Raw genomic sequence first — 22,433 nt, 5'->3', positions numbered from 1 at the left:
CAAGGCGATATGCTATAAACAAGACCAACTGAAAGTGTCATCCTCTTAAAAATCAGAGGCCTACCCGGTGGAGGCACATAGTGGTTCGGATTCCACTTTAAACTGTAGGTCCAGTCCCGATTAACCTTACTGTTCATAAAGTAGACTTAAAACACCAACTCAAACCAAACCAAACTCTTAAAAATCATGAATAACAATAAGATGAGTTGAAGATATTAATGATTGATTGATTGAATTGCTTTATTTTACTTCGCTTTTTGTGCCACTTTTGGCTAATTTGCGAAGATGGAGATGAATGATGAAATTGATGAATGGACACTCACAAACATCCATGCCCAGGCCAAGATTCGAACCCGGGACCACTGGCGTCGTAGCGCGAGAAGATATTAATGAGAGGGAACTAAAAGCTATACCCCTGTATCGCACAAAGTCATAAATGCACATAGGGAGTGTGGAAGCACGGCTCCACACATTCAAGATCTCAGCCACACTGGAGGTGGTGTGATCAGCAGTTAGGTAATTTGTGATCCATTACATTATATGGGACCATGGCCCTTACCATGACTAAATTGAACACTTGTTCCTGAGAACTAAAACCTCCTTACCTAGGTTAAAAGTTGGTGTAAAGTGGCAGTCAACATATATAAGGACAAATTACAGAACACACAGCCCTACAGAGAGGATTATACTGGCTGTAGTCCAGACGCCAGAGCCTCGATAGCCTGCAACATTGTTGCACCACGTGGAAGTGAGGCTAACTTTTGCGTGCCTTCTACGGTTACCCCTTACACTCATCATCTCTAATGTAATTATATAGTGTAGGCCAGTGCCTAAGGGGGTTGATGGGTGTAATAACCACCCCGTTGGCCCAGTATTCCTTAAAGAAGAACAGGGCCTCCCCCATGGCGCAGTGGTAGCGTCTTTGCCTTGTAATCAAGGGGTCCCGGGTTCGATACCAGGTGGAGGCACAAGTGGTTCGGATCCCACTTTAAACTGTAGGTCCAGTCCCGATTAGCCTTACTGTGCATAAAGTGGACTTAAAACAGCAACTCAAACCAAACCTTAAAGAAGAACATCAAAATCAGGAAAAGATGGCAAAATGAGGGCTGACTACTAAAAAAAATATACACGTACAACCCTTTCGAAAATCCTGGGCACGCCATTGGAACGATGGAGCAGTATTCGTGATAGACATTAGTGGTAGCTTTTCCAAGATAGCGTATGCTTAGAAAGAGACTGCTCATATCTATCTCGAATGCTATCGATGGATTTAGTTCTTATTGGCCCTGCACATAAAAAGTTTGGAATTCCCTGGATTTAAAGCTGGTCGAGCCACTTTAGTCAGGAGTATTGTCGACAAAATTCCCACCATCACCCACTAAGTCATCCAACTCAACGTACAGTTTCACTAACAGTTGACCTGCCCAGCCTAAAACTGGATTAATGTGATAACGTGGGAGTGTAATTGAAAAGACAGACTACCATTTAATGAGGCGCGAGGTGAATAACAAAACACAATCGAGTGGCGAAACCATTTCATGTTTTCTCTCTCCCGTCACGTGGCGCTCTATTAGAGAAAGTTCTACATAGTCTCGTGCCACGATTATATAACATAGCTGAGCTACACTTTGGCCACATGTACGCGTAACACCTTATCAGCATCAGATTGGCAGTGATAATTAGTTTAGTTGTATAAGGTATCTTATTTTTATTATCAGTTACATCGCATCGATGGAAATGATAAGTGAAACAAACGAAGTTAAACAAAATCGCACATTTCTCGACTTGGATTCGCAGTAGAGATCAAATAAGAGGGGTCGCGCGCACACACACACACACACGCACGTACACACACACACACACAGAGAGAGAGAAAGATATTAATAGACATTTTATGCTCCCCACGGTAATATCAGAAAATAATACTCTGGTACGCTCCAATCCATCCTGATTTTCGTTGACTTCCATGGGCATTCATACATATATGAAAAATGTAATTTCCCTATAGGGGAAAAATAACGATATTTTACAATAAGTTCATTAGTATTTAGAGACCTCTAAAATGTTATTTTCCTACATCTAACTATTTCTGACTTATCGACAATTAACACGAACCACTAGGGACGTATAAAGTGGGTACCTGGAGGAAACTCTGGGGGGTAAAGGCGGCCAGGGGCGTGGTGCTGATCACATCACCCTCTGCTCGGCCGAAATCAAGAAAGTGTGGGGTCCTAATCCCACACCCCCTATACGCCTTCATGGCGTGGTGTAAAGCACAGGGGAGCACTTTACTTTTTTACTAGGGATGATAATTAAATAAAGGCTTAACATTGCTGTGAAATTAAGCACTAATTATGATGGTTTAAAATATTAAACCAGAAACCTTTCGAAACTCATAACATTTTAAATAAATGGTTATTTGTAAAACTTCTTCCTCAAATGTTCAATCAAAATTTTGTTATACAGATACGTGAGCGCTAAAATTGCAGGTCTTAAGTTTCACGTGCGTCGTGTGGTCGACTCACGATCTGGCGTCCAAAGCTTCTGGGCTCGAGACAGGGAAAGAGCATGAGTGTATGTGCGTCATCAATTTATTCTAACCCTCATCGTCGTGGGTAAGTAGAAAATCAGTGTTAAGTAAACAAATTCTTGATATTTTGAAAGAAATTGACGTTATCAATGATTATCGAAACTTTCTGCAGAAGTGTGTGTGTATGTAGAAGGTGGGTGAGAAGTAACCAGGCATTGAAAATTTGCTGTAGTTTTTGTAATATTTAAGCAATCTGAATGAAACTTTCTGTACATGTACAATGTACATCATGGAAATCAGTCATTGCTAATCAACCGAGCCTGTGGTCATATGACAGATCTTGTCTGTGGTCGGATAGTTGCATTTCTATACCCTTCACTGTACGCCCCCACCCGTGCACAGCAATCACTGAATACCATATCTCGTAGCGTTCCATAATCTGCGCTCGCTCCTGGACTGTCAAGTGGTTGTCCATCTTATTGAAAATATAGCAAAATATCAGCGTATTGTGAAATTCGTATGTTCAGATGTAATCCTATTTCATAATGTACATGTACAGAAGTTTCATTCAGATTGCTTAAATATTACAAAAACTACAGCAAATTTTAAATGTCTAGTTACTTTCCACCCACTCTGTATATGTCTGCATATATCACATATTTAATGTAAAGTTGGGGCATGACACTAACCAGAGGCGAAGATATAGTACAAGCAATGCAAGCACTGCTTGCATAATTCGAATATCATTTAATGTACTTAATGTTCTAACCGTATTTAGTTTCCATCGCACTCGATTTCGCGAAAAAATGCGGCCGCAAACTCCCCCAGCAGCTCTGTAGCAAGCACCAGCCTCAATGCTTGCAGCCGTTCTGCGGGAAAATAAGGCCTCCGAAGGAGTCACATGGCGAAGCGTGAAATTCTGGTGGAACCCGTCCACAAAGCTTCTACAAAAAGCTGTGCTTTCCGAGCTTGCGTGATTCCCGAAAATAGCCGAGTTCAACCGAAAGCAGAAGGATTCATCTATGGGTACGTTGCCAGCAAAAACTAGTAACGAATATTTGTCTTCATGAACACGTAAACAAGATCGCAAATATAATAATAATTGTTAGTCATAAAATAACTAAAAGAAGTTATTATCACTGTTCTAAATTCCATATATATCATATTATATTACAAATTATTTTAGATTTCGCGAAATGTAAAACGCGTAAAAAAAGTTGACATTGGGAGTTGGGGCAGTGGAATTTCTGCACCTCCGTGAAGAGTTTTCTCAGGGAGGGAGGGAAGATTGGACGGACCTTGGTCCTGCACCCTGCTTCCTGGTCGGTCCAGCTCAAATTACGCCAGAAGTGTTGACCGCTACCAGTGTTTGCAACTGCCAAATTATTTACGCAGTAATTCAAGTGAGCTCTTTCACAAATTTTACAATCAATAAATTGACTGCTTTTGAATAAAACTTGGGGTGAAAATAAAGCTATCTGAGAAAGAACTATCTACTGATATCTGTACATGGCATAGAAGTAAATCGTATACATTCTGCATATTATGAGCACAAGAATATGTTTTAATGATTGATTGATTGATTTGTTGTTTTAAGTCCACTTTATGCACAGTAAGGCTAATCGGGACTGGACCTACAGTTTAAAATGGGATCTGAAACACTTGTGCCTCCACCGGGTATCGAACCCGGAACCCCTTGATTACAAGGCGACGACACTACCACTGCGCCATCGGGGAGGCCCGAATATGTTTTAAGTTCTATTATTATGACGCAAGTGGTGTTCCCAGGGTCTTTTTACGGTCCCCATTTTGTCATCTTTTCCTTCCTTTGACGTTTTTTCTTAGATATACTGGGCCAAAAGGGGGTTATGTCTACCATCCACCCCCCCCCCTTCGCCCCGGGCACGCCATTGAATGACACTTTATTACTTAAATATTAATGTACATACTCGTTCTGCTGAAATGATTCTGATTCCTCCGCGTAATTTTTATCTCCAAACTGATATATCTTTCCTTTGTGACGGATAAAATTAAGGAAATAGGTTGGTATCACTTTCTGTTGTTTCAGAGATTTTCAAAGTGATCTTGTGTGGATGCTTGCATTTGCAGTTGTGGAAAGCGCGTGGGATAGTGTGAGTGTTTGTTGCTTCGTGTTTTGTGCTGTGAATTTATCGGAATGAACGCGTATTTAGGAACGGTTGATGTGAAGTGCGGGTGTATTATTGAGCAATTGAAAATTGCTTCGTTTAGCTCGAGAGAGATAAGTGTTAAAATGAAAATCGTGGAAGGGGGTCGACCAACACCAAGAGTTTGAAATTTATTGTGGTGAGTACATCGTCTATGCATGTGTTTCTTTGCTTTGAAATGAATTTTTTATTGTTTGTGTTTAACTTTTTATTTAGTGTTTAAGTTACTCCAATGCGGTTTTTAGGGTGCCCAAAAATACTAAATTACATCATGTAGCGTAAAATAAACAAATGATTCCCATTTTTTTTTTATCTAAATCGGTTTGGTCACCGTTTGACCATATTAAATAATAATGAACAAATAAAGGTACTAATAAGTAAGTAAGAAATTCCGTCTCCCTTTAGTCGTATGCGGAAAGTTCGCATATGCAAAACGTTTAATATCATATGAATAACGTTACCTGGATTTTTTTTAAAAAGTAAATGTGACGTTTGCAGATCATATGGTTTATTTTTAGTACAGTCACTTTATTACGATATTTTGACAAATCCAGCGACTGGGTAAATGAGGCTATAAACCTTGAATCTTTCCCCTCGGCATGTCGTTGTACTACATGTTTTGTTGTACTGAAACATTGCTTGCCTCCTTCGTAAGACTACGCTTCGCTACTGACACTAACACTTAAAAGCATTGCTTTTAGGTTGGTGTAGTTCGTTGTTTCAAATCAGTGACAGAACTTTTATACATATTTGATCCACCCTAACATAAACCGTAAACTTTCTTCCTTCTCATATTAATTGTTGCAGTAAATCTTGAAGCACAATCACCTTTCCAAGTGAGACAAAAAATTACAATGAGCTGTAAAATCACGAGCAACTCGTAACTAGTTCAGAACAGTACAGCACGATGTAGAGATTAAACAATTCGATTCACTGCCTAAAAAAATCAGATGAATGCCACATGCACGAACCATTTTTTCCGTGAGGTTCTCATGTTCTACAGACTGTTTGCAGTTCTCATAGATATCAACAAGGGGGAAAACGAGAAAAATGTAGTTCCTTTTCCACGAGTGCCAGAACAAAAATGTGCGCGGAGGGAACGCTTCTTCCCCCCCTGCATGCTGTCACGCGAGCGAGCTCAACACTGACCTACTCCCCGCCTCTTCAACGCACTACTTAACATTGGCCTCCTTCACCTCCGCCGGTTCTTGCAGCGTGTTTCGAAATCGGATGTAGTTTCCTACCATTGTCTACTCTTCTGACGGTACTTGTCTTGCATTTACTAAGGAGAATTTTCAAGATTCGTCATACATGTTATTCGTGTATAACACGAATAATGAAAAGCAACAGAACAGTATCGTCAGGGGAAGCTCAAAAGAAAAGTTTCACCGGGGCGAGGTGGATTTTTAGCGCCCCCTACTTCCCACCACACCTCAATAATAATAATAATGATAATAAAACATGGGCCCTCATATATTTTTGGTTTTAACGAGAAAAATGAATAGCCTTATTTTTAAATATCTTAAGTCAGTGGTTCCCAAAGTGTGTGTGCCTCGAATTGTTCCAATATTTATACTGAAATGACACTTACTTCCAAGTATGTGCTTATTTAGTACTTTTTTGCACATAAAATGCTTCTGAATTTGAAATATTCGTTTATTTCTTTAACTTAAGGCAAGCACCCTAACCGCACTGAGCGTTGCAAGTGTTAGATACGAGGCCTACATTCCGACTTCGGCGAAGCGGAAAAATCTTGAGGGACCGTGAAATTGAAAAGTTTGGGAACCTGAAGTGTTACCGTTAAAGAACACGTTTATTGTAGGTATTTGTTTATTTAATACCTGCATAATGATATCAAAATAACAGTCCCTTAACTTAAATTGCTTGATGATTTTGCAGCAGCAGTAACATACAATTATTTTTTTGTCTACTAAAGGTTGACGTCTCGGTTGGGGGGAGAAAGAAAGGAGAGAGAAAGTGAAGGAGAGCGAAAAAGCAAAGAGGAGAAAGAAAGATAAAGTGAAGGGGTGGGAAAGAAAGGAGAGAGAGAGAGAAAGCAAAGGGAGAGAAAGAAATGAGAGAGAAATAGCAAAGAGGGAGGAAGAAAGGAGAGAGAAAGTGAAGAAGGGGAGATGAAAAGCAAAGAGGACAAAAAGAGAAAGTGAAGAGGTGAGAAAAAAAGGAGAGAGAGAAAGTAAAGCTGGAGAAAGGCGACAGAGAGAGAAAAAGCAATGGGTGAGAAAAGGATATAAAAGAAAAGGGGAAGAAAGAAAAATAAAAGAGAGAGAGATAGCAAACGAGGAGAAAGAATAATGGAGAGAGAAGGCGATAGGGAAGAAAGAAAGAGAGAAGGAGATATTAGGTTCGAAATTTTTACTGTGCCACACACGTAAATTTGCCGTTGCGTAGAAACGAATTTTCGTTTCGTCTCCCTCTCTCTTAGCATAATGTGTTCTACCCTGCTCGAAAACCTTCGCTATTGTTGCCACATTGTCATTCCATTCCTGGACACACTCGCGCAAACATCACTGAAAACAATTGAATAGCGCTCCAGCTAGTGGTTCCCACCGTTCGGTAGGGACGCTAATGTGGCAATATAGCACGGCGTAGTGCTTGCTTCTTTTATGCAGTGCATGTTCATTGGCTAGCTAGTAACTAGTGTTGCCAACTGTAATAATGAAGCACTATTTCTGTCACGGAAGGGGAAAAGGCAGGTAAAGTGACGGTGAGTTTTGTTGGATTGGAAGCACCATATTTTTATTTTATACTAAGTATTTGACCGGTTTGACGTTGTGTGCGTGTATTGCGTGTGTGTATGTAAAAGTGTGTGTTTGCTAATGAACGTTAAATTCCATAATGCCTCCAGTTCTGTCGAAGTTGAAATCAAAAACCTTGCATAGCCAAGCTCGGGAAATTCTAAGCAACGTGCAGGAGTTCATGAAGGAGGAAGCCAGTCATGGTGTTAGCATCCCAATAAAGCATTTTGGCAAGAGAGCAGCGAACAGCAGCAACAAATTGTTCATATTTCATAATTTTGGAATTATTCAAAATAAATAAATTATGTCCAACATCATTTCAACTCTGGCTCCGGCACGTGTTCTTGTAGAAATTGCATAGAGGAGGCTGTCATTTTTGCTGCTTAATGCGATACATATTGTTTTCTGTGTTAAAATTGCCATGCTTTGATGGGTGACCAAGTTCATAGCAGGGCCGGCGGAAGGGGAGGGATAACCGTCCCATCGCCCAGAGCGGCAAAATTTGAAGAGAAGAAAAAAATAAGCCTATTGAAAACTGTGATCGAGCGAGATATTCTTTTGCGCTGAATAGTATTGAAATAGCATAAGAAGTCTCATTATTTATTTTATATTTTGATGTTTTAGTTAGGAATATATTGATTTTCAATTTTCCGTTGCTGCGTAATGACCGGGGGGGGGGGTCGAAATAGAGCGGCATCTGCCGCCACCTCCCAGGGAGGCAAAATGACTAGCGCCGGCCCTGGTTCATAACAAAAGAAAAATCCGCGCAGCTTATCGTCTAGTGGCAGTATATGTACTTGTTATTGTTGTGGAAGCCGGCATCCTTTGTAAATGTACAACAAAGGCAACCGACTGTCGCCGATATCAGAGAGGAAATAATAATACTGCTTCAGGAGGAGTGTTATGGTGCAATTGTAGCGGTTTAACACGTTGGCATGTTATTATCTGCCGTTGCAATTCCATACCAGTGTATACGGGTTTTGGGAGTGAAAAGTTAGAACGCCACCAGTGCATTAATGCAATGAAAAATAATATATATATTTTTTTATTTTGTTTGAAATCACTCAAATAAGGAATCGTATGAAGAAGTCTTCTTTGCAGCATTTTTGGTAATTTTACTTATGTGTTAGTTCATATTTTGCGAATTTTTAGTCCATATGTATGTAGCTACATACATAGTCACTTGTTAGTACATATTAATCCTAGTCCTGGTATAATGCATGACGTTTAAAACTCAACGTTAGATAGACCTGAATTCTCTAATTTTATTGTTGTACGTAACAGCTGTGCATCGGCGCACCGCAGCGATTTTTCTATCTGCTCCATTAGCAACACTGCTTCTTTAGTTCTGTCGCGCATTGCACGGCAGAATTATCTGCGCTGGACTCTACTTTAAGAATTCTACTAGACTTCAATTCGAGTTGAAAAGGTATCCCTCATATTCAATTAATTGTTTTGTAGTTAGCCGTCGTGGCTCCTCATCAGTTCTTTCTACAGTTTGGAATTATCACCACCACCAATTTCTGACCACTCTTTGATTCGAATTTTCCAGCCAGAGTTCTTGATGTCTGTGGTGCAACTAAAGACACCCAACAGAGCGTCAACCATACTTACAATACAACACCAGGAAAAGAAGAAATAATGTCGGGCGTTTCTTTTCCTTCTACGATTCCAATCTGCAACTAATTATCTTCTTCTGATGTTAAGATATTTTTAATTTGTAGCTTTCTTACAAATTCCAACACGCAAGGGGAAAAATGCTGTGGAACTGGAAGCTCTTTTTTAACGCTACACCGACGCAAAGCTCACGATACGAGAGGCACAGGAACACCTTGTTCATCATTGGCTTTTCCATGAACCGCATCAGCGTGTTGAGTGGTTGTCACCGAATGTTCTAGGTTCGATACAAGCTGAATGATGCCCTGATATTCGTTGTCGCAACATACAAGGGCGTCCGCAGGATTTTCTCTCGGGGCTGGGGCAGAGTAAGATTTCATATATTGCCCTTCAGTCAGAAATTTTATTATTATTGTTAGGCTATAAGTTATAAATCATAATATTCAAATTGAATTCAAAATACTTTGGCACTGCATACAAGTTCAGACTCCAGTCTACTATTTAGATAGAAACTTGATTCGCCTTGCTTCCTTTCCATCAACATCTATCAGTTTGTTGAAAAACAGTTCTTTGTCTTCTTGTACTTTTTCACAAAGCACGGGACCATTTAATCTACTGTCCTTCATGATACCTGTGATTCATGTTTTTAAAATTTGTTGTCCCGCACACCCCTAGTTACGACAGTCAACATGATTCTAATGTCTCTTGTGAAAACATTCTTTCGTTATTTTGTTGGACATGCCAGTTAATTGCTGTAAATTACAGAAAAAATATGATTTGCAATAAAATATAGCTACGAACCACCATTCGAATTACATGAACTTTTCCAGATATCTCGGGGGGGGGGGGGGTAAGTGAGAAGCGATTGTAAAATTCTATTCAGGATACACATCTCGTTGTTAGGGTTCGTGAGTACAGTGGCATCCCCAACGGGAGGGTTGGTGGGGGTTATACCACCTTTTGGTCCAGTATTTCTAAAATAATGTGAAAGGCAGGAAAATATGACATAATGAGGACTGACTACTTAAAAATGTTCACAAAATCCATCCCTTTCGAAAATCCTGGGCACGCCACTGTGCGAGTATGATTGTAACTAGCACTTTTTGTGCATCAAAATTAGTACGAAATATGCGCGCAATCTTGAAGAAATAACTTCCATTTTCATGTTTTTGAGACGGGAAAAGAAAGTCATCTCCTCACAGGAAAAGTTGAAGGTGGCAATTAGAGAAATTTGACTCGAGGAAATCACGAAATTCATAGAAAATTACTTCTCTAAACAAAGAAACTGTGGAATAATGAGGTGATGTTATGGAACTTCCCGGGAGCGTCGAGTACAGACACTCCCCCCGGTTGCTCGTTTAACAAGAAAGCCAGACAATGGCGCATTGTGGAACTAAACAGAAAGGTTGGGAAAAACCAGATCTAAGAACTTGTCGAATTCAGCTTTATGGTTTGGTTCAGAATTCAAGTAACGAACTTGTAACTTTTCCAAGAAAAGTCACAAAACTAAGGCAGTATCACAACACGGCTGCAAGTCCCAGTTTTCAAGCGGTGTCGTTATCACGGTATACTGGCGATTGTTGTGTTGCAACAAGTGTTCAAGAATGTTGTCTGCTAATTTTATGACAGTTGAATGAAAAACAATTTTAAAATGTTATCAACCAAAAGAGTCGTCGCCGGCTTATAGTATAACAAGAATACCACACAAGCAGGCACACACACAACTGGATACAATTGACAAAAAGATATAGACTGAGAATAGAAAGAATGGGACAGAGTGACAAAGAGTGAGTGAGTGAGAGGCAGAATCAGACCAACTATATTCTGAGATACACACCTGTTTAGATACAATAGCTCTCTTCGACCTTTTAACCATAAACAGAGTGTTATTCTATCTAAACAGTAAGAAATTCTATTGCCTGCAACTGGAATGCAGAAGTGGAGTTGGTATGTTGTAGACACACATTCATAGACACAACTGGAAGAAAGAAACTTAGTTTTCCCAAGACACAATCATAAATACGCCATTGCTAAATTCCATGTGCACACAATATTGCTTTTTTCTTGCCGTAAATAATACTTATGGAACTAAAGATACAAGAAAGTATTTTAAATAAAAAAGATCTACACATTTTCACAAATGAGTACACGCTTGTTGCTATTGTCATTTTAATGGAACTATTTAAGTTTTCAACTTAATCATTTAGTAAATTATAAGGCTATAAAAATCTGGAAATATGAAAAGATAAAAGGTCCAATCACAGCTACCAATTTATCGAGGGAACTAACTTGCCTTACTCCGTGTTAGGACAATTAGATATTATTCAATTAACGATTGTACGTTTTCGTTCAAGATAAACCAATCCTGGCATATATAAAAGAATTTATTCTAATAGCAATTCTTATAAGTAGAACACCTCAAGTCATGTTCCTAAAAAGTTACCGAAACAAATTTCCACACACCTTTTCACCATGTTATCAGCTAATTTAGCCAATGAAATCTACCGACATTCTTTCAGAATCATTAAAATACTGACATAAATGTTGATATTTCTGATATAAAAAACACACTCGAACAGTTGAAACAATACTCGTGTTATTTATAAATTACTATGGGGAGTGAGAATTTCATTTTGGTGAGTATCACATTCACTGAACTTCAATTTCAGACCTGGTTTTCTTCTCTTTATCCAATCTGAAAATTGACAGAATGGCTGGGAAAACTAGATTTATTGAAGATTAAAGTTATAGCATTTTACAATTGTAATGATTTACCTGCGACCTCCATTGAGTCATTTTCTAATAGTAAGGTGAGAAAGATAAGCAAGAAACTTACACACCATGATAGGATCTTCAGATTTATGATAAAAATTGTGGAGTGTTGTGTGTGTGTGTGTGTGTGAGAGAGAGAGAGAGAGAGAGAGAGGAAAAAGAGATCAGTTTAAAGACCGAAATGACACAGAAATGATCCGGATCAAGGCTCAATTACCTGAGGCATGTCCCACGCATCTCCACAGATCCCACACTTTCCGCCATTCTTGTTCCATTGCCGTGAGAAACCTCCACAGTAGAGTTCATGGTCGTTGTAATTAGGCGGCGTGTCAAAGCCGTACCTGGAGAAGAGAAAAAAATGCATTAAGGACACAATTTCCAACACATTTGAAGATACCTTCTTCCAAGATAACGCAGCTACAACGAAGCAGTGACCCAATGAACCTCAACATCTTTTTGAGCGACGTGCCCGTTGTAATGTTATCTCTGAGATATGTATGTATTGGACAAAATCAATTGTTTATTCGTATATTTGTGTCATACATCAGTTTTCTTATTTTTAAAACCTTGCTGTCCACATATCAAGTAACAGGAATTGAGAATTCAATTAATCAAATGAGTTTCAGACAAGATCTTTTCCTTATTTAAAAAAAGGTTCATGAAGCAAACTTAATGTTTTATTTTTAGTTCTGTATATTGTGCATGTACAACCCTATTCCATCAACTGAAAATGAAAAGTGCAAAATACCATTTTTAAGTGAAAACTCTGACTCAGGACCGGGGATTGCAGAATATGAAGGCATCAAGAAAACAATAATAAAAGTGTATATCGTGAGAATTGTGAATCAATGTTGTTAGCCACGAGAAAACGTAACATTATATTCACAAAAGATAGAACTTTCTTTCTCTTTTATTTCATTATTCAAGCTAGTCTCTTATAAATAACATGTAAAGAATAATATAGCAAACCGACACATAAAAGAGGATATAATTTAACTGAATCGAAAGGTGATGTAGATTAGGGACAGACAGTGGACACACCAATCGAGATTATTGAGTTACATTAATTTCTGTCATGTTTCGGATCGAGTAAAATTGTCTCAAATGATCTAATAATAATAATAATAATAATCAAAATGATAATAAATGCTACTACTACTAAAAATAATATCATTATTATTAATTCGAATAAAATTATTCTATATTTATTAGTTTGTAATGGTTATAAATCTATAATAATTATTATTACCTTATTGCCTCTAGTATTTAAGTTTTATCAAAGGCCTGATCCCCCTACAAACATTTCTGGCGACGTAGCTCAAAATTGTTTACATGTCATTTTTTTATTTTTTTTCTTCACACACATTTGCCTCCCCACTTTTTGCCACCGCACTATACTAAACCTTATCTACCAAGGGAAAGTAAACTGTCCTTGCCCCCCAGTTTTGACATCTTGCCCCCCAGGTTTTGTAACCCAATCGCAGCCACTGATTGGCATCATCAAAAGTTGCCACCCTAAAGCTTAACCAAGATGACCTGTGGCGCAGTCGCCCAATAATTTTCAACCGCAAGCAAGCAAGCTGATGGAGCATGGACGATGCAATCAGCAGTTTACCATGTAATCCTGCCCCTGCGTTGCCAAATTTGCGGCATTCTTCAACGCATCGTCGTCACCTTTAGTCAGTGCCCCTTCATCATGAAGAGGACAACCGTACACAGCGAATGTAGAGACGTAACATTTAACGTTATTGAAGATTTTGACAACAAAACGTTACACATTATCGCAACACACAGGGTTCGAAATCATTTAAGGCTGGTGGGGGGAGAAAGATCTTAATAAAAAAAAAAAACCTCCTCCACAGACATACATATAGATTATACGATATACATATTTATAATGTTATTAAAAGTAAAAATAAACTACTAAATTAAAAATATATTATTATTATTATTATTATTAATTACACAAGATAAATAAATGTGTTACTTTTATATATATATACGTGTGTATATATATATATAATCAGATATTATAAAGTAGCAAACTACTTCCTTTACTAACTGGTTAAAGATGTTAATAAATTATGAAATAGTTGAATTGGTTTTATTATGTGCAAGTTTTTATTTAGTTTTTGCTTTATGTTAATATAAATCAATTAGTATTATTGATATTATTGTTATACTTTTATTGTGCATATTGATGTAGATTTGTTAATGATCTCTTGAGAGAGAAAGGCATTGAACACTCACAACTACACTAATTTGTGTATGTTTTCGATATTATTCTTAGTACCGTGTATTTGAAATTAAATTAAATTACTTATCGTTTGTTTGTTGTATCAAAAACTCTCCCCCAGGAAATTTTGGTGGGGGGAAATCACCCCCGTACCCCCCAGGATTTCGCACCCTGGCAACACAGGCGCACTCGGTCACAAACGAAGAGGAAGCAAGAGGAGAAAAATGACTATCGACTTTTGTTAACCTCAGTTCTTCTCACCTTGGTTGAGCTGTAAACTCAACAATAGAATCCATCAATTTAATAAGAATCTTATATTTTAAGACATTTCAACTTTTGAAACATTCACGTGGTTTACCGTGCAGGAAAAAAAAATAATAAACATGATAACCTGCTACTTCCTTCCAATTTGAACACGCGAAGTCATGGTTGTTTTGTTGTAGGTCAGCAGACTCAGGGTCACAGTGTCATTGAATGCTTTCTCTGTGCACTTGTTTTTGACCTCCCTACAGCGTGTTCATTCGGATTTCTGGTTTCCACCTTCTTGCTTCTAGGACATCTTTCATATTGTTTCCGACCTCTTTTTAAAAATGGAAAAATATAGTGGCGATTGCTTTCTTTCAAGCAGCGTGGATGTACACAAAACAATGATCTATCGCAATGAAAGCTGTGTACACTATCGGAAGTGTGAATAAAATGTTTCTGGTTCAGATATGTAGCAGTCATGGAGCCCTGGGTTTGATTACAAGGTCCGCAAATGTACATACGAGGTTTTTAGGGCAAAGGTAGCATGAGGTTGTGCATATCACATCAATTTCACTGTGGCCGAGATCGAGAATGTGTGGTGCTTGAACTCCAAGGGTGTCCACAGGGTGGGAACAATGACGCGGATCGCACCATCAAAACTTTGGGGGGTGAGGGGATTTAAAACATTTGAAATAATATTAAGTCCCGCACTGTGGCTGCGCGGTCTAAACACGCCATGCATTGGGCGCAGGTTCCGAGTCTCCTGGGGGAAGAGTAACAACTTTTCTCCTGAGATTTCGGCCTGTGTATGGGACCGGTGGTCACCCACCATCGTGAGGTAATTGGGGATCTACGAACGAGCAGCGTAGCCCGGTCATGGAAACCTACAACAAGGACTGGGGATTTGTCATGTTGACCACACGTCACCCCCTAACTGGTTGGGGAGAGAGACCGGCAGACGGTAGGTAGGACCTGGACCTCACGGCCTGTTCCGCCACAGGTTACTTATTATAAAATAATATAAAATTAAACACACACAGACAAACACATATTGAAGAGGCTTTCTCGGACAATCAGCCAGGTGATTTCCGGATAGGCTTCCGAGCCGAGAGCTAACGTCACTCTCATCTTCAGAGATTGGCAGAGAAAACCTCTTCAATATTCGCCTTCAGGAAAGCTTCAAGAATTATTACATTATACATCAGGTGATCCGTTTGAGATGTCAGAAAAGTAAACGGTTGTGTAATAGGTTAATGTACGTATCTCTGAGCAGTTTGTTGTAATATATGCAGAACGGATGTAAGTTTCGAGTGAGTGGAGGTTTACAGACTTAAGCCGCGTGGTGCTAGCGTTCATGGTAGATAAAGATAGTGGTCACGCCACAACAGCGCACAATGTATCGTATGGGATGTGGAATTTTCGAGTGTTATATGCACACTAGTACAGCCACATGACTGAAGTCTGTAAACCTCCACTCACTCAAAACTTACATCCTTTCTGCATTGGACACAACGGTTTACTTTTCTGACATCTCAAACGGATCACCCGATATATATATATATATATACTATATATATATTCTAAATATGTAGGCAAAGTTCACACCTAGGCACCATGCTGCAATATTTGTTAAGAGAGGGAGCGGGATCAGAATATATTTCCTTTGTTAATCATGTACTTTATCTGATTCCAAAACACTTTTTGCTACAGTATGTAACATTGTTATTCGTACACATAGAATTTCCGAGCAAAAATGTCATATCTACTAGTAAATATAATAATTTTCATATCTACCTGGAAATTAATGTTAATGAAGGTTTCACCAACAAATGTCAATAAAAATGTATGTTCAAAGTGTATAAACAGAGCATATAATTTGTGTGAAAAGAGAAAAATACGCTGTTCCATGCAACATTATTATTCGTACAGGCAAGAGTTTCAATCTTCCTCGCATACAGACCGCTATTCGGGCGATTTCGTGCAGTTTGAACATGCAGGCGCGCTCCCCGTCAAGCGGAATGCTGGCGTAGGTATTGTTGTAGGCCTATCGTCTATCTATCTGCGTGTTCGAAATGGGCAAGGTGAAGGAACTTAGTTCCGATCTGAAGGATGTTATTATAAATTTGGCCCTTAGAGGTTATTCGTTAAGAAAAATTGGACAAACAGTCAATAAATCACACTCCACAGTTCAATACATAGTAAACAAATTTAGAGAGGAAGGTTCAACACAGAATGTGCAGAGAAAACCAAAAGAGAGACGGTTGAATAAACGTGATGAACGCTTTAAAAAGAGTGCGAGAAAACCCCAGACTAAGTGTTCCTCAGTTACGACCGTTAGTAGAAACTGTTGCTGGCAATATGATGTCCGATCAAACTGTCCGACTTGCCTTGTGGAAGCATGGATATCATGGCAGAATAATCACGAAAGAGGCCGTATGTAAATAAGGTGAATCGCTGGAATAGACTTTCATTCGCGAAAGAGCACATCCACAAGGACTAGGAATTTACGGATAGTGTCATATGGTCAGACGACGGTCAGATGGGATAAATAGGATTTGGAGAAAATCAAATAAAGACAATGATCACATTAACACAGTTCCAACAGTTAAACACGGTGGTGGGTTATTAATAATTTGGGGCTGTATGTCGTCCAAAGGTGTTGGTACCATCCAGTTTATTGATGGTATCATGGATGCATATGTCTATTTGGACATATTGAAGAACAATGTAAAGCAGTGTGCCCAAAAAATAGACATGCCGCCTACCTACAGATTCCAACAAGACAATGACAGTAAGAATAAGGCGCAAGTTAACATGAATTGGCTAATTTGGAATGTGCCCAAACTATTACAAACACCAGCTCAAAGTCCAGACTTAAATCCCATTGAGCATTTATGGGCAATTTTGAAGTGGCGAGTCCATAAAACAGGCGTCAAGTCCAAACAAGAGTTGAAAACTGTTGTGCAAGCCGAGTGGAATAAAATAAGCTCTGAAACATGTCGGAAACTGGTTAATACGCATCAAAGTATTAGAACTGTCAGTCAATTTGCTCTGAATATACTTTTTTTCTTTTCTATTATTAAGTGTACGAATAGAAAAGTTGTACAAAAAATGGCCTGTTTCTATTTCAGTTTCATTTAATTTACAGTATTATTGTCATTGGTTATACAGAATTTGGGTAAGATTTTATGTTCCTAATGATATTAGTTATTGAATTGTAAAGAAACAATTTCAAAAGAGTGTATTTCCTTTCAGATATTAAAGCATTTGAAAATCCGTGTGTACGAATAAGAATGTTACATACTGTATTAGTTGCATCATATTTAATCAGTTAGATGAAGTAAAGAAATAATTTAGGGGTGCAGATCAAGTAAAGTGTTCGATAAAGTTAAAGAAATAGACTGCATACTTTATAGAGGTTATGATATGATTGGGGGGGGGGGTGCGCCATTGAATTTGGGGAATGGGAACCCCTGTCTACCTCACATCTATGTACAGTCACCGACAATAGAAACGGGACACCTAGATCCTGAGATACTGTCTTCCCTGCAATGCGTTGTGTGTTTTGCCCACTTCAGCGGCGATCAGCCGACTTCAATAGCAACTTTTTAATAGAAAGTTCTGCTATTGCCGTAGAGTTAGGCAACAAACATAACGTATTGCAAGGAAGTCAGTATTTCAGTACCTGGGTGTGCCATTTTTATTGCCGGTGACTGTACCTTCACAGTACAGTTCAATGCATAAACCAAGTCCACTCAGTAGATTCAAAATGTTCTCTTCTCATTTTTCAGTCATTTGTATCTGTCATAAAATATGGAGCTCAGTTTTAGAATGTAATAGCTAAATAATCTATACTGCACTCAGAACTTTTCTCGTATCCTGCATTTTCAAAGTTGGTCTAATAAAAACCCGAACTAGGTTAAGTGATTTACATCCATTTCTTGCCGTACACATAGGCGCCGACTGCATGAGGCTTGGGGGGAGGGGGCTCGAGCCCCCCCCCCCCCAATGTTAACGATGTGGGGGCAGAGCCCCCAAATAATTTTGCTTTAGAGGATCTAATGTATTATTTTACTTCTCTTGTAAAGTTTACTCTGAATTGTGCCACATGAACTTAACTTTAAATACACATTTGAAATGTTCTAGACCATCAATTTGGGGGGCTGAGACCGCTAAACCATCAACTTTGGGGGGGCTATGACCAGAGACAGCAAAACACATGACTTATTACTATATACTCCCTCTGTCCCATAATTATTGTCCGGTATGCCAAAATGGTAACTTTTTATTTATGTTCTTTTGGATACTTGATCGGCCAATTTGTACTGATCCTTGAGTAATAACGTTGTATGACTCATTCCCGTGTTTCATTTTCTTCTTCTGTATACACAAGTGTCACAGTTTGAATATTGGACAAGTATTTTGTGACAACAAACAAAAGTGTACCGGACAATAATTATGGGACAGAGGGAGTACTAAGTATGTAATTATGAGTATTGTTAAAATTTTTACTAAAAGGAGTTTCAAAAGACGTTGTCCATGAACTAGGGTAGTGGATGGGACGTTCGGGCTACAAATGGCTCTAACATGACATTCAGAACGAGATCGTTGATATATTAGGGAGATCTGTTTTGCGCTCCGTGGTAGCAGATATTAAAAGTCGGGAATATTTTGCTATTATGGTTGACGGAACTTGTGACATATCCATCCGTGGACAATTAATATTCTGCATTAGAACTGTGAATAAAAAGTTTGATATTTTTGAGGAATTCGTGGGCTTTTATGAGATTCCGAACACTGAGGCCAAAACTTAAAAAAGGGAGAGAGTGAGTCATTCATTAATTTATTTCAGTGATCAGAGCCCCCCCAAATAATTTTGACAAGTCGGCGCCCCTGGCCGTACAGCATGGCCGCCACTTATCAGTTAGCAGAAAGCTAGTACCTAGCAGTGTGGAACACATCATTGTTCTAAACTTGAATGTCTTTGAACTCTGATAATACATGTTGTATGAAAATGAGGTCTAAAACCTCGTTGCAGTTTGTAAACTTATGACAATGTGAAATCTTCATACAATGAAGAGAAGGAAGTTATGGAACATCCGAGCTTCCTGTGAGATTCTTGAGACTTTATGTACAGGTATTATCCTTGACATGACTAACTTCTTGTTCTCAACATTAAGAAAAGATAAGATTATGAGGTGTAATCAGGTTTGAAAATGACTAATACGTCTCAAGAGAAAAGCCTCCCAAGCACACGAGTAACTTCAGATTCTTATCGCAATGTCGCTTGAACGTCTCGTATCAGTTTCGTCCCCGTTAGTAAGTGCTAGGAACAGAAGACTTAAATTTACTTGGCTGCCATGGAAGCTAGTTCTACAGAATATTATAACTTATTATTATATATACTTTATATACTTTATAATATATATTATAAAATTATAATGTCATAGATTAAATAAACTACGAGGAAACTGAATAAAGTTCAATAAGTACTTAAACAAATGTAAAACTTTACAATTTAGAAAAAAAATCATTACATCACTATTTGACATGTTCTCATAAAGCCATGCTCCGTGGCGGAGTGTTTAGCGTACTAAGATTCGCATCCTGAGTAAAGCCTGGATATTTCATTTGCATTTTCCTTCGCCACTCATAATTCATTCTCATAGTCACAAGCAACCTAGATATACAAAATAGACGGAAGATAATAAAAAAGAGACAGCAGTAGCGTACGCAGGATTTCATCAAGGGGGGAGTTATTTCTAAAACTGTTTTCCAAATTCACGTTATCATTGTTTTATTATACTTTAATTAAATAATAATAATCACAATTAATTAATAATACTTATAATTAATTAATTAGCTAAATTAATACTAATAATACTACTAATACCACTACTACTACTATTAAGTAGTAGAGATCTACATAAATATAGTATTTATGAAAACATTAGAACGAAATTACTTTCTAGTCATTCGAGTTTTATCAAATCCTGGGAGCATTTTTTTGTTTCTTTGTTACGAAATAATTGTCTGGTCAACGAGGTGAGACATTTCGAGGGTGAAGAAGATTCATAAATACAAGAAAATATATTAAAATAAATTGAAATAATCAAAGTATGGAACTCATCCAAGAAGCTGCGGTGATCTGGTCGGTAGAGCGTCTGACAAGTGACAATCACGCGGGAGATCCGGATTCGATTCCCGAAATTGGTTGGAATTTTTCCGGCTTCTTCCCTGCATAAATGTCCCCGATAATTCACATCTAGATTGTCTCCCTGTTCTTACCAATAAAACATTTTACAATAGTTAAGCTTATTGTCGTTTGAATGATTGTCTAGTCAACAAGGTGACACATTTTAAAGAGAGACATTCAAACGTGCTGCGGTAAACAATACATGGGAAGGCAAATTGGTGACTGTATTCTTGTCCGCCTAGCCTTTGTCTATACATTAGCCTCTTACAACGTACCAATAACTTTATTTAGTTAATTCTCATTGTTCACACACAAACAAATACATGTTCGTTGAACACTGGTGTACGTAGAGGGGTTGCCGATGGTGTTCCAGCCCCTACCGAAATTTTGAGAAAATCAGAATTTTCAAATAAAAATCCGTTAAGAACTTTAAAAAATCAAAATGTGTAAATGCGAAACCTCTTTTAAAGTAAATCCCGATTACCATTTATGTCTTTGAATACAATTTTAATAGACTGAAAAGCTCCAAAAATACGAAATATTTTATTATGCATCCTGCCCTCCAAAACGAAGCCATGTGATATCCACACTTACTATTCCAGCCCCTTCCGAAAAAAAATCCTGCGTACGGCAGTGTATTGAACATTGTTGCAACTGAGATACAAAACAACTTTTTTTTCTCTTTTAAATCATAGTCACCCTAACCTAACCTCATAAACTCGTGTTTATTTTCAAGGCATCACTCTGAAAGACACGTGTGTTTGGAATGCTGTGTTTTTCTCCATGCTGCATGGAAATAATAATTCAAATTATTATTATTATTAGTAATAGTAGTAGAAGTAGTAATAGTACTGTTATTGTCCCAGATCTTTGACAGTGAAAAAATGGCCATTTCATTTTTTTCCACAGCATTTTTCATAATATTTCACAAGCCCAAGGGGGGGGGGGGGGGGTTAAACCCCGTAACCCCCCCCTTGCGTACGCCACTGAGAGACAGTAAATATAACCAAATTGGATAGAAAGAGATTAATATAACAAGAAACAATATTCTCAATACTCCATACATTAAATGTATTTTACTGTTATCGAAAACAGTAAAAATCGCCTAAATGAATGCTTATTAGTGCAATACATTATATTTTTACTGGTATAGTATATTGTTATACTCTATATATATATATATATATATATATATATATATATATATATATATATATATATATATATATATATTTAATTCTATTCAACAATTCTATTCCATTCCAAACTACCTATTTAATAATTTAATATGTATGTTTTTCTTTTTGACCATACTGAATCGTCCCCAACCACTCTGTCGCAATTACTAAAAAAACATAAAGTTGTTTAAAGTTAATTATAGGTAATTCACATAAGAATGTATAAATACTAACAACTCATGTCTGTGCAATACGCACCAAAGGTTAGAATTATAATTTACTGAAATTAAAAGCAAGTCTGCACTGCATGTTGTATTCCCTTTAAATGATTTTTAGCAAGAAATCTCAAGTGCAATCAAGCAGACTGCACGAAAGCCGTGAAGCTTCTAAGCGTATCGATTAAGGCAAGGGTCAAGCACCTCGTTTAATTTGACACTCAAGTCAAGACACTGTACTGGGTATTGTTTCTGGGAAACAAAAAATGTTGCTTGATGACTATGGTTAGCTTCTATACTTTTGAATTACTTTATTAAAAACAAGTAATAGTTTGTTTGAAACACACAATTTTCGTGTATATGGTCTAATTCGTGAAACTCGTGATCAAACAGCCGGATGGTTAGCACATCGCGCTACGACGACAGGGGTCTCGGGTTCGAATCCCGGCCTGGGAATGGATGTTTGTGAGTGTCCATTCATCAATTTTATCATATCATCAG

At 38.0% G+C, this 22,433-nt stretch overlaps 1 protein-coding gene across 1 annotated transcript in view; it reads right to left on the bottom strand.

Moving 5' to 3' along the window:
- The window catches only part of LOC145992161 (uncharacterized), a 71,621-nt gene that overhangs the window by 9,898 nt on the left and 39,290 nt on the right, over window positions 1-22,433 (bottom strand). Inside the window, exon 3 of the mRNA XM_083128441.1 lies at window positions 12,079-12,202. Coding sequence (XP_082984567.1) covers window positions 12,079-12,202 — 124 coding nt within the window. The remainder of the gene's footprint in view (window positions 1-12,078; window positions 12,203-22,433) is intronic.

The sequence above is a fragment of the Lepisma saccharinum genome, chromosome 9, assembly GCF_977018435.1.
Source record: "Lepisma saccharinum chromosome 9, izLepSacc3.1, whole genome shotgun sequence".
NCBI lineage: Eukaryota > Metazoa > Arthropoda > Insecta > Zygentoma > Lepismatidae > Lepisma > Lepisma saccharinum.
Note: the sequence above shows the minus strand (reverse complement) of the source record. Positions and strands in the feature narration are given on the sequence as shown.